This window comes from Anopheles funestus, chromosome 2RL, assembly GCF_943734845.2.
Source record: "Anopheles funestus chromosome 2RL, idAnoFuneDA-416_04, whole genome shotgun sequence".
In the NCBI taxonomy this organism is placed as follows: Eukaryota; Metazoa; Arthropoda; class Insecta; order Diptera; family Culicidae; genus Anopheles; species Anopheles funestus.
Genome location: NC_064598.1, coordinates 56,145,190 through 56,157,789, shown reverse-complemented (window position 1 = coordinate 56,157,789; position 12,600 = coordinate 56,145,190). Strand labels below are relative to the sequence as shown.

The window sequence follows — 12,600 nt, the reverse complement described above, 5'->3', positions numbered from 1 at the left end:
TTCCATCTTACAATTGCGAATGTGTGTTGGGCAACATGAGACAAATGTTGCATTAGTATCAGCTTTATTACTTTCGATCTTATCGACAATCTAACAATCTTCAATCATATTTTCTACTCCGGTGTAAATATTTAAATATTCGCATTTCCTTGTGCATGCATGTGGACGAACCTTACTTGATATGACCTCCGTCACGTAGCTTACCGAGCAAGGTATCCACATCGGGCAATACGGATCCCGCCTGTCTAACGGGTGGATCTTCAACGGAAACAACTTCGATACGAGGCGTGGTGTCGACACCCAAATCTTTGGGTGCCACTTTTTTGATCGGCTTTTTCTTCGCTTTCATGATGTTGGGAAGGGTCGCATAGCGCGGCGTGTTAAGGCGCAGATCCGCGCTAACCACTGCCGGCATTTTGGCCTTAATCGTTTCCAATCCACCATCAACCTCGCGCACAACCGTCAACATATCACCGTCCTTGTCGACCTTCGAGGCGAAGGTAGCTTGCGGCCAGTCCAAAACGGCGGCAGTCATCTGCGCGGTCTGATTGCAATCATCATCGATGGCCTGCTTACCGAGTATTACCAAATCCGCCTTCTCGTCCTGCGCCAGCTTGGCTAATATTTTCGACACATGAATCGGTTGCAATAGATCGAACTCCTTGCCTGCCACTTCGACGTGAATTCCACGATCTGCACCCATGGCCAGCGCGGTGCGGAGTACTTCCTGCGATTGAGCAGGACCAACGGAGACGGCCACCACCTCGGATGCGATCTTTTTCTCCTTCAATTTTACCGCTTCTTCTACGGCAATTTCATCGAAAGGGTTCATCGAGTGTTTCACACCCTCAGTGACCACCCCGGACTTGTCCGGTTTCACGCGAATCTGGGAATGAAACAATCGGTACGCATTAAAAACATACGTAACATTTCGAATTATTGCCATGCAGCTGATTGCTTCTAGATCATGTTGTGTAACGGGCAATGCAAAACAGCCTAAGGCTAGTGAATCAGGCTTATCAGTGACCATCTTCCTGGAGCAACTGGTTGTCTTGGATGCCGATTCGTGTTATCTCCTCATGACCGGTGCGCTTAGCACCTATCGAACGGGAGGTTTTAGAACTTGGCCTACCTTTACAGCATAGTCGATTACACGCTTAACTCCAACCAAAACTCGAGACATGGTGGAATTCTGCTCCGCTTGCTGTAAATTTCCGCACGGACTAATTGGCGTCAATTTTAAATGCGATCCAAAGTATGTTCAATGTTGGCAAATTGAAGGATCAAAGTCTATTTCGCCAAGGTGAAGAGATGTTGTGATATACGCTGCTCAAGTAGTGACTACACGTGCTGAAGTGTAGGCTCAACGTGAGACACTGCTGCACTTTTTGGTGTTAAATGTTAAGTGAGTTGAGGAATATATTCTTGTCGAGTTTTTTGGGCTAAAGTCTGAAACACGACCCCCCCCCCCCCCCACTCACGGGCACTCATTTGAGTGACTTTTTTCGTGCAGGGTGGTTCGAAATCGGTTGCGTGTTTTTTTAATTATGTTTCGAGACACAGACACCTGAGGGCATGGCCGTCGAAGAAGAAAATGTAGCAATTGGTGCCATCTATCGACCACAGGTCAAAGATTGGCGATCCGTTGGAGCTTTCGCGAATAGCTCCGGCCACAGACATGGTAGCGATTAGTGGTGCATGGACGAAATGTAGCCACAAGTGCCATCTAGCCATGGCCAGAAGAAAGTTTGGCGATATCTTGGATACCGGTGGAGCTATGGGGCAAAGTTGGGCCAAAAATGAGGAAAATTTTACGGTTTCACAAACAGCGTATGGAATTTAATAGTAATTGTAAAAAAATGAAATTCAGGCCACATTGCATAGTCTCCGAACCACCCTGTACGAAAAATTTACACGCAGATGAGTGACCGTGAGTGGGGGGGGTCGTGTTTCAGACTTTAGCCGTTTTTTTGTCCTACGTGATGGCTTCTCCTGCTTATGACTAGTGAGCAGTGAGAAACAAAAAAATTTGTCATCCCCAAATTATTATTGTACTTTCGTTAAACTGATTGTCATTGCTCGTAAATCCATTTCTAAGCTGCGATCTTGGGTTATGTAGACGAGTAAAAAATCATAAAAAGGACACAGAATGTTGATAACATTTTTCGTACAGCGAAATCGATAAGAACTAAAAACTTCTCCGGAGGGTATTGTCTCGCTTTCAAATTACACACGTGTAACTTCTGCTACACATTCAACTGTCAACTGACAAGACAGCTCAGTGACAGTGGATCATCTATACACCTTCACCATAAGCACAATAATATTCGGACGCAAATCATCAGGACGTACGAAAATCAGAAAGCAAAGTTTTGAGTACACACAAGTACATCATGTGCAATAGTTGTTGCGATTAGCACTTCATACAAACATCAATCGTCCACAATCCGACCGTCGATCGACACACAAACACATCGGTTCTACGTCGCGTCGCAAAGGGAAAGTGTTGCGATGGCCAACACTGCACCACTGGTAATGCGTTTGGTCGGTAGCTCGATTAAGATTGCACATCGAGCCGGTAACATTATTCGTGATGTGATGTGTCGTGGTGATCTGGGGATTGTCGAGAAAGGAAAAGATGATCTTCAGACCGAAGCTGACCGTTCGGCGCAGCGCTGTATTGTAGCATCGCTGTCCAAACTCTTCCCGAATGTTACCATCATAGGCGAAGAAGGAGCGAGTGATCTAAATGTAAAAGTACTTGCTTCCCTCTTAACTTTATCCCCATACTCATAACTGCTTGTTCGTTTCTTCTAGGTGCCCGATGATTGGTTGATCACTGAAAGCAATACTGAATTTTTGGAAAAACATAAATGTCCAGAAACTTTCGCTGATCTGAAGGAATCGGACGTGGTGATTTGGGTCGATCCATTAGATGGAACCAGCGAGTACACACAGGGATTTCTAGAACGTGTTACCGTGCTGATTGGCATCGCGATCAACGATAGAGCGGTCGGTGGTGTGATACATCAACCTTATTACAAGGCCGAATCAGGTGATGTTGGTCGCACCATTTGGGGTTTGAAAGGATGCGGCACGGGCGGCATTCTACCGGTGAAACCTCCATCGGATCGCTTTTTGGTGACAACCACTCGTTCACATTCCACTGGTATCGTCCAATCCGCATTGGATGCACTAGCACCTGATGAAGTATTGCGCGTTGGCGGAGCCGGTTATAAGGTACTGCAGCTGCTCGAAGGCAAGGCTCATGCATACGTATTCGCGAGTGCGGGCTGTAAGAAATGGGACACCTGTGCGCCAGAAGCTGTGCTGGAAGCGAACGGTGGCACACTTACAGATATGCTGGGGCGTCACTACCGGTATGGTAAGGATGTAAGTTTTCCTAACAGCAGTGGTGTTTTGGGAACCGTTTCCGGAGTGTCGCATGACGACATTCTTTCTAAAATTCCCGCTACCGTAAAGCAGGCTATGGATCAAGCTTAGACTTGTTCACTGATTATGTTGATATGCACATAGTTTTATTTGTTAGCAAAACATACAAAACTTCAAACCTATTAAAACAATTTGTTCGTCCTTTTTACTGTGAAAGATTATCCCTCCCCTTGCAGTAGTATTAAAATGTAATTAAACCTAGGCTTATTGTAGATCCTTTACCATGTGAGACACACACACACATCGAGCATCATAAACCGGACTGGAATTGTTGCTTTATGCCGTGTTAAAAGTATAGAAAATTATCTTCGAGACTCTGATAATGCGACTTGAAAAACCCCGTCACCCGATGATACTTCCGTGCAGTTTCATATAGATCACCCAAATTCGGACGATCCCGCGCTGTTAAATGTGCTAAGGGGAGATATACACTCAGATCTTCGACATAAGGTCATTGCATAGATGTTTTTTTAGGATTAAATTAGGAGTATATTTTTATTTAACACAAAAACGAAGTTTTTACATACCTTCGGACCGTTATCCGTTGGCTGATGTCCATTGGCATTTCGTCACAAAGCATTATAACTCAGAAATTTAAAAATATCTTGTAGGAAGATATATAAAGCTAGTATATAATTTAGATTTGGACAAATTATTTTCAAACCACATGAAAACGGTTTTTGGGACGGTCCGGGGGTGTATGTGATAAACGGCGCCAGTCCATACGACAGGAGGATATCGGAACCCTGAAGTAATCGGAAAATGCTTTAAAAGATATACGAACATGCTGACTGTATGTATCTCCCCTTAAGCACCAAATCGCTGTAATTTACAGCTTCGAAAGTGGTCGCTGTAACATAGCCCGAAGTTCACGCCTTAAAATTTTTCCACTAGCATTCTTTGGTATTTCCGAAACAAAACGTACCCCACCATGCAAACGCTTTGCCGGTGATGCACGTGCAGCCACATATCCTTGCACCTCCTCTTCCGTAAGACTTGCTCCGGGCTGTTTGACCACAAACGCCAACGGTAGCTCTCCGGTTTGTTCGTCCGGTAGTCCAACAACACCGGCGTCTTTAATTTTTGGATTTGTCAGCAAAATAGCTTCGATTTCGGCCGGTGGTACCTGAAACCCTTTGTACTTGATAAGCTCTTTCAATCGATCGATAATGAAAAATTCTCCGTCCTCATCGTAGTAACCAATGTCGCCGGTACGAAGCCAACCGTTCTGATCGATTGTTTGTTTTGTTTCCTTTTCATTTCCAATGTATCCTTTCATAATCTGTGTGCCTTTGAAGTACAGTTCGCCTGGTTCGTTGGGGCCGAGCAATTTCCCGGATGTTATGTCCACTACTTTCGCCATTGTACCAACCTGCAGTTTCCCGACGCTACCAGGTTTTCTGCAATCGTTCGACTGTACCAACATTGCTAACGTAGTTTCACTCATCCCGTACCCTTGCAGAATATGCTTCACACCGATACGTTTCTTCACCAAAACCTCAGTTTCCTTGCTGAGTGGGGCAGCCCCACATAGCAGCGTGTCGACGCTGCTGAGGTCGTAATTATCCACTAGTGGATGTTTAGCCAAAAATACCATCAACGGGGGCACGACAAACACAAAGGAACAGCGATAATTTTCAATGCAGCTTAGGAACAATCCTTCCTCAAACTTTGGTAAAAATACTAACTTTAGCTTGTTGCAAATAACATTGATTAGCGTGAGACAGCCGAACGCATGGAACCATGGTATGACACTCAGCACAACGACCGGCCCTTCGATCGAAGCTTCCATCATGGTTAGCAACGAAACGCTGGCCATGATGTTTCGATGCGTTAGCTGCACACCTTTCGGCAAGCCGGTGGTTCCAGAAGAACACATAATCAGTGCTACTTGCTCTTCGAGGTTCGTTGGTTCGCTGTGGAAGCAGTACGGATTGATGGCACTTGTCCGTGAGAGGAAATCATCGTAAAGAGTCACGTCCGGTCCGAACGGATTCTCGTCGCCGAACAGGAAAATATGCTCAATATAATGCCGATTTTTGCGTGCTACCGCAATCACCCGTTCCGCAGAATATGGCGAAACGAACAGTATTTTTGGTTTCGACAAATTAAGCGCGTGGTCGAATTCGCCTGAAATCAAAATAACACAAATGAAACCCATCAACGTTCGGTACAGTCATACAACGGTGTAATAGAGATAACAGCACAACGCACAAGCCGGCCTGTTGTCTGATATCTCTAATTGCCTTGCAATCGTTTATCTATTGTATGATGACCACATAACAAATCCGTTATGATAGCAACCATTCGGACGGGATTGGCGCTATCTAAACAGACACTGGACAACCAATTACAGAGTTAGCGGTGATAAGGGACTTATCTACCCATCTTCTCAAGACAACTTACGCTCGGTGTACGTCAAATTAATCGGCGCAACTGCGGCATTAGCGAAAAACGATGCGTACAAGGCAACAGGAAATTCGAGCCGATTTTCGCTTATGATTCCCACCACATCACCCGTTCGCAAATTCGCCTGATTTCGAAGGCCGTCGGCTAACCGCACACCGGTTTCCAGTAATTCCATGTACCGCAGCTCACTGGAGTACACACCATCGATCTGAAAGGGTCAACATACGGTGTCAATCATGCAAAGGAGTACCGTTGCAAGGTTAAAGGTTACTAACTTACCACCGCTACGTTATCACCGTGGCGTAACAAACGTTTCATCAAGAACATTCCTAATGAGCCACATCCTTCGGCAATGTTAACCGGCTCCGGATCTCCCGAAAGGATCAATTTATTATCACACTCCGCTTGATTCATCTCACAATTAGAAATGTGTAGCTATCTCTGGTATTTTTTTTCTTTTCGCGATGGATTGTTTTGCTGCTACACACTTTGAGCAGGTCGTTTAGCGGTCCAGGAGAGCTGTTCGCGTAAAATAACGTAGCGTACAAGTGAAACAATCAATTTACCTACGGTCATATGCTTCAAAATTTCCCAAGGGATTTATTTGTTTCAAAGTCGCTATTGTTTTGTCAAATTCAACACCTGTCAAAAATGTCCCAGAGCGGATATTGTGCGCTCGGTCTGTTGATGCTACCCAAAACTGTATTCAATGGCAATTCGTCCATATGGAAAAAAAATCTGGTAAATACCTACTTTTTATATAATTTACTTTGTGTTGGTGAATGTTGTTTTATAAACATTTGAGTAAACTATATTTTTGTGCTGACGATAAATTACCTTCTAAACTGCAAATTGCGCAAAGCGAATTCAAAAAACGCCTTTTGTATGCCATCGAATCTTCAGTTACTAACAAAATCATAAGAACTGCACGTTTCACATTTAAACCCTACTATGCCAATAGCTTGAACACACCATATTTGGAATAACCTTCTTGTGGGCGCCAACGAACACTCTAGAACGGGGATGCTTCAACCAGAAACGGTTGCAATACTGCAACAGAATAAATGCGATGCATACGATCGGTTGATTTGCTAATAATCTGCTTAAAGGATTGTAATATTTTTTTATATTTGGGACTGCATACTTATATCGCCTTTCGTATTAAACAACAGATATTGACTGACCACGTGTCAGTCGTTCATTCCTGAGTATGTCCTAAATTTCACTGCTAAAAATTCACTTCACCATGTGATAAGATTTCAGAATTTTAATAATTTTTAAAATAAGTCTCTTGGGGGTTGTTGTTTGTGTTGCTTTTAAATACTTCACTCAGGATGAGATTCTTCTGCAGCTTGAACTAAACGTGGTATTAGGATCTACAATACAAACTATACGAACTCTCTAGAATCGCGTATAAACAATTCTGAAGGAAATCTATACTATTTAGATTAACTACAAAAAAAAACAACATTGCTACAACCAATAAAAGTTCATTTAACGAGAATGATTTTTTATTCTTTATTCAACAGTCAAACCATGTGATGAAACGATAGGAAACAAATATAAATATAGTTAAAAATAATTTTAACACTTGCAAACAGTTAAAGGGTAGAAAAGGTAATGGTTCTTTCGTCTGTGCGATTGCATTCAACACTTCGCTCGTTCGATTTAGTGCTAGAGAATTTTTTCCTGATATTCTGCTGTTATTACGACTGTTGTCAAATAGTCCTATCTACATAATAGCCAGCATTCATTCGTATATGATGGCGTTATTCGCACAATCAACATCCACAAAAACAATGAAACATGACTTAATGACCGGCAGTTCATAAACGCTCTTCAATATAAATAGAACAAACATTTGAAGCTCACTTCTGCGTGTCGACTTAAAAATGCAGTCTTCTTTGTGTGTGGTACATCAGTCACTAAATAAAATGTTAAAATAAAACAGAACTAAAAACTTTCTTCCAATCTTTCCGACTTAACAACCACCGTAGGATCGAGGGCGACAGGGTTAGGAACGCTCACATCCAGTAAATCTACTATTGTAGATGCTGGCCCAGGTACTAGAACTACATCGTTATCTAAGGGATGCACTTCAGTATTCCCCACAGTTTCCCCAGCGTCAAGTTTAGAAACTATTCCTTTTTTCGTTTTACGAGCCTTTGCCATTTTCTTAGTGACTTTGCCTTTTCTAATTTTTCTCTTTTCTTTTTCTTGGTCTTGGTCCTTCGTTGGGCGATATTTCTCACCAATATATCCGGAACATTTTTCTGCACCGCACAAGCATACGCGTTTGCTGTTGCCCAAGCTTTCCAAATTGTAATTAAACGTCAGCTCTTCACCCTGAAAAATGTTAAACATAAGCAATGTATTATCTATCGATACGATGATAAAAACCACATCAGTCAAAGACTAACTTACCGCTTTGATATCTTTAATAGCGAACAATCCTATGACACGCGTTTCGCCGATCGTCCACTTTTGGGTTTCGCAATTTGGTTCGCACGAATGATTTATGAATCGCGAAACATTTCCTTTCGCTCCGGCATCAATTGTTAAATCAGGATCGACGGTAAGAAAGTAATAGTTCTCTTCCTTCGCTGTCTGCATTGTTTTCACTCTTCGTTCAAACTCCTCATTGTTGATGACTTCACCAACATACTCGATTACGAACTGTCCACTTTGCAAATCCTGTAACGCAACTAGACCGAAACCTTTGTTTGCAAAATGGCGCACCTCTAGTATTGGATATATCCGCTTAGTGAATCGTTGATTCGAGCAACGTTCTTTGGCCGGACATGTTTTTGAGCTGCACTCCATAAAGATCGCACGATTTAGACACGCCGACGTTGGCCCGCAAGGATCGTCATCGTCAGGTTGGCAACGACACACCGAATCTTCGACACCGTCCAGCTGGCGATTGACTGATGGTGGTTTTAAAGGTGCAATATATCTGTTCATTTTTATCTTCGTGTACATTGGGGTAGCTTTGGAGCTGCCTAAGCCGGCTGAGGGGCTGGGCAGTTTAGTTGATTGTAATACTTTGAAAATGATGCTCGCTTCGATCATGGCCGAACGGTACTTTCTATCCATTGACGAGCCACTTTTTCCTACGCCCAAGTTTTCCGAGTCCTCATCCTGGTACAGGTACATTCTCTTTCGATTGAGCCAAGCCATATCATGGCTGTTGAAAAATTTCACACAAATATCCGACGGCTTCTGTCGTAATTGCAGTACATTCGGTGGTATTTCTGACGGTGGTACCGTTAATGCTGGCCACCAACGAAAAGTCCCCAGCTTTGCAATAACGATCTCGTTGTACAGTGGCAGTCGACCCGATTCACATTCCTCGCAGAAGTATTTACCGTCCGGCGGTGTGAACGGAAGGCAGTTCGGATGACAAGCAAACGGACACGTTTCACAGCAAATTAAATCGCCTCCCTTGCAGCACATGAAGCACCAGTTCACGTTCAGGGGTATCTGTTCCAGACTATGCTTAGGACAGACCAGCTGTTTGGTAGTAAATATTTCAGACCCGGCAGGTATGCATCTACCATCCGGATGATACGAAGCGGGACACTTCATACAGCTTGTCAGGGCTGTTTTCACCGATGACGCTTTACCGCGTGGATCATTCGACACGCATGTGTGACAAACATGGTAAGGACATATAATTGTATTCGCACTGATTGTGCGATAATGTGGAAACAACCGCAAGCAGGAAAGATGATACTTGCGCGCACATTTGCTATCCGTGCAGCGGAATTTTTGTTCCGTTTGCGTTTCTTCATTCCCATCGTTGCATATGAAACATTTTGTCTGATCATCTTTAGGCGTCGAAGAACATATGGCACACATGAACCGTTTCTCGTCTATTTGCTCTTGCAGCTCTGCCACCTGCATTGGATCATCGGTCACGCAGTACAAATGAACATGCTGGGAACACTTGCTACATTTGGTAACGTTATTAGGGCGGTTGCATACATAGCACACAAACCCTTTCGGAATGCCTTTCATGAGGAAATTTTTATCGAGTTGGAAAATGAACTTTTCCTCTAAAGTTTGCGGATCCTTTTTAGTGCTTTGTGATGCAAGCCTTTGCTTTTTCATTATGGCAATCTCACCGTTGCTGCTAGCAGGTACCATCGATTCGAGGCCTAACTTTTCATACGTTTTACGTAGCGCTTGTATCCGATGCCGGCTTGCCGTACGCTCTGTACCACGGTTGGAAGCTTTTTTAAGGTAACATATTCGTCTAACATGAAACTGGAGACTTTCTTCTATTTCGGGATTCGTGCGACCATCGAACATGTAGTACCGGATGAATTTCAGGACATCTTCATATTCGACGTTCGATTCACTCAATGCAGATGTCGTTTCCGCCAGCCTATTGTCTGAGATTTCGGCATCGACTGAAGTTGATTGCTCGTTGTCTAATGATTGCAGGAAACGATCGATCCTGCTACCGTAGTGTGTGGAGGACTTCGAAGGTGTAGAGCATTTCATTTTCTTCATAGGATTTTGATTTTCCGGTGAGGAAAGGCCTGGTAACGCTTCGTATGCAGGACTTTCAGGTGACATAGAACGCTCTCGCTTGAAAGATGTTATGCGACTATCCAACGCTGTCTGATTATCTGATTGCACTGTTGCTGGCAGCTGTGAAATAGCCTGCTGAGTGATTCTATCTGAATGCGTCGCCATACGATATCGCGATATTTTTAAGCTTATTAATTCCAACTTCACTTCAGCATCATGCTTAGTAATTCGCTCTTCAACGGGTAGTGCAAAGTATTGTTCCGCTAAATCACAGGCTATTTTCCATCTTCTCAGCATGTTTGTCCTTAACGCTTGCTTCACGTGTTTTCCGTAACGTAGATTTTTTGCCTCGGTGCAGTAACTATCCACACCTTCGAATGGCACCATACAAATTTCCTTAATCCAGCCACGGCGTCCTTTATCGCCAAAAAAAGACACATGAACTTCCATCATTTTTTCACCCTGCATACGAGTTATCCGGCCGGACTCTGGATCAATCCGTACAATGCAGGGCCAGTGAATAGTCTTCTTTGACTGAGCGCCCCAATAAATGGTTCCCGCACAATAACCATTACCTAAATCTATTGAAGATCCCTTGGCACTGTCGGCATCCGACGAATGCTTACGAATAATCAAATCATGTGTAAATGTGTTATTGCCAGTGCTTATATCCACATTGCTCTCATCCGTGCTAACAATCTTAATTTCTTCAATGGTGAGCAATTTTTTATCTTCAGCTTGTTCCTTGGGCAGCTCTAAGACTGGGGCATCTTCAGTCGCCGGTCTTTGTTCTACGTTTACGAACAGTGGGATATCTTGTTCAGCGATCTCCGTCTTCTGTTTAAGTTTAAGTGGCGAATTGCCAACATATCTCATCAGATCTACAGGTACGTAATCTGAATTGTCTTTCTGTTTCTGATGCCGTCCGTACCGGCTAACGCGACGTTCGGTATCCGTGTTGATTTCAGTCATTTTTGGACTCAATGAACTAGACAGCTGTTTCAGCAAATATCGACCTCGAGATCGTGGAACGTTATTACTGTTTTCATCGGTAGATTCTTGTCGCATATCTCCAGACAGTACGTTTTCCTTTTCTGGAAAATTTTCTGGAAAGTTGGAAGTACCCTCTACAGCAAAATAAAAAACGGATGAAATTAGTGTTTTGAAAAATCGAAAGCTGGACTATTCATATCGTACAACTAACCTTTTAACTGTATTGTCTCCAGATCACTCGGTGGTGGTGCTTCGTCAGTGTTCCGTTTTAGTTTTCTCATTATTCTTTTTGGTTTAGCCTTTTGCACCTGAGAGGATCTAAAAGTATAGTATTATAGTGTACAACAATATCAGTGACATATATAATCAATTTTCTTCCTATACTTAACAACATTCGATTATCATCATACATAGACTCTGCCTGATTCCTATTGAAATGGTTAGCAGAGAATGCTCTTGCAAGGTGCAAAAGGCCCGCCAAAACTAACATTCGAGCAATCGATGCCCTTAGTTTGACAGATTTACATTCAAGGAAATATGAAACTTTTGCGCATCTACCTGTTGCTTTGTTCAAAGCTTCAGATTCGCAGAAATCTCAATCTACACCCTATTCCAGCTACTAACCTTTCGCGAGGACGCGTTTTACTTGGCATCTTCTGGCGTTCTTTCTGTTGCGTGAATGTAGCGGAATTTGCACAAGCGACGTACGGATCACAAAAACCTTGTGCCGATATTTAGTTACACATTGAAATTGTTAACACGGAAGTACATCGAAAACACAGAAATACCACCGCTGGTCCAAAAAATGGAAAAAAAAAAACACAAACTAAACGCAACTTAAATACAGAAAATAAAATGCTCTGTTTTAGCGCGCGTGACGCTTCGTGTTACCTTCTATTTTGCTTCACTTTTAGACGCTTTTTGACAGCCGCGGCATCAAACACAAGTCCATGTCATTTTGGTTCTTTTGACATTTGCTTTAACTGCCATTGTTGACAGTTGGATTGCATAACCGGCTATTTTTATGGCAAAAATATTGGAAAACACAGGCAAATATTCCAATGCACTTCTAAAATATCGTGCTAATCATATCGTTGAAATTCACAAATTAAACCTCCGTTTTGTTTGGTTACAACTCATCCAATGAAATCCACGAGCTAACTCGTTATGGTGTAATCTAGTGTTTGGTTTTGATTGTTTTGTTTT

At 43.0% G+C, this 12,600-nt stretch overlaps 4 protein-coding genes across 4 annotated transcripts; 1 reads left to right on the top strand and 3 right to left on the bottom strand.

The window, feature by feature from the left end:
* Nucleotides 1–22: 22 nt before the first annotated feature.
* Nucleotides 23–1,291, bottom strand: LOC125762562 (electron transfer flavoprotein subunit beta). The gene is made up of 2 exons (XM_049424772.1): nt 1,133–1,291; nt 23–886 (listed from the first exon to the last, which is right to left on the bottom strand). Exons 1-2 carry the CDS (start codon nt 1,181–1,183, stop codon nt 173–175), a joined length of 765 nt encoding a protein of 254 aa, XP_049280729.1. The 5' UTR covers nt 1,184–1,291; the 3' UTR covers nt 23–172.
* A 987-nt stretch (nt 1,292–2,278) lies between these two features.
* On the top strand, nt 2,279–3,514 carry LOC125762559 (3'(2'),5'-bisphosphate nucleotidase 1). The gene is made up of 2 exons (XM_049424769.1): nt 2,279–2,751; nt 2,818–3,514. Exons 1-2 carry the CDS (start codon nt 2,512–2,514, stop codon nt 3,502–3,504), a joined length of 927 nt encoding a protein of 308 aa, XP_049280726.1. The 5' UTR covers nt 2,279–2,511; the 3' UTR covers nt 3,505–3,514.
* A 414-nt stretch (nt 3,515–3,928) lies between these two features.
* LOC125762554 (uncharacterized) lies at nt 3,929–6,471 on the bottom strand. Its single transcript, XM_049424756.1, has 3 exons — nt 6,142–6,471; nt 5,860–6,070; nt 3,929–5,583 (listed from the first exon to the last, which is right to left on the bottom strand). The coding sequence occupies exons 1-3, from the start codon at nt 6,274–6,276 to the stop codon at nt 4,283–4,285; spliced, it is 1,647 nt and encodes a 548-aa protein (XP_049280713.1). The 5' UTR covers nt 6,277–6,471; the 3' UTR covers nt 3,929–4,282.
* Nucleotides 6,472–7,351: 880 nt separating this feature from the next.
* Nucleotides 7,352–12,564, bottom strand: LOC125762550 (probable histone-lysine N-methyltransferase Mes-4). The gene is made up of 4 exons (XM_049424747.1): nt 12,019–12,564; nt 11,606–11,712; nt 8,287–11,528; nt 7,352–8,208 (listed from the first exon to the last, which is right to left on the bottom strand). The coding sequence occupies exons 1-4, from the start codon at nt 12,045–12,047 to the stop codon at nt 7,816–7,818; spliced, it is 3,771 nt and encodes a 1,256-aa protein (XP_049280704.1). The 5' UTR covers nt 12,048–12,564; the 3' UTR covers nt 7,352–7,815.
* Nucleotides 12,565–12,600: the final 36 nt, after the last annotated feature.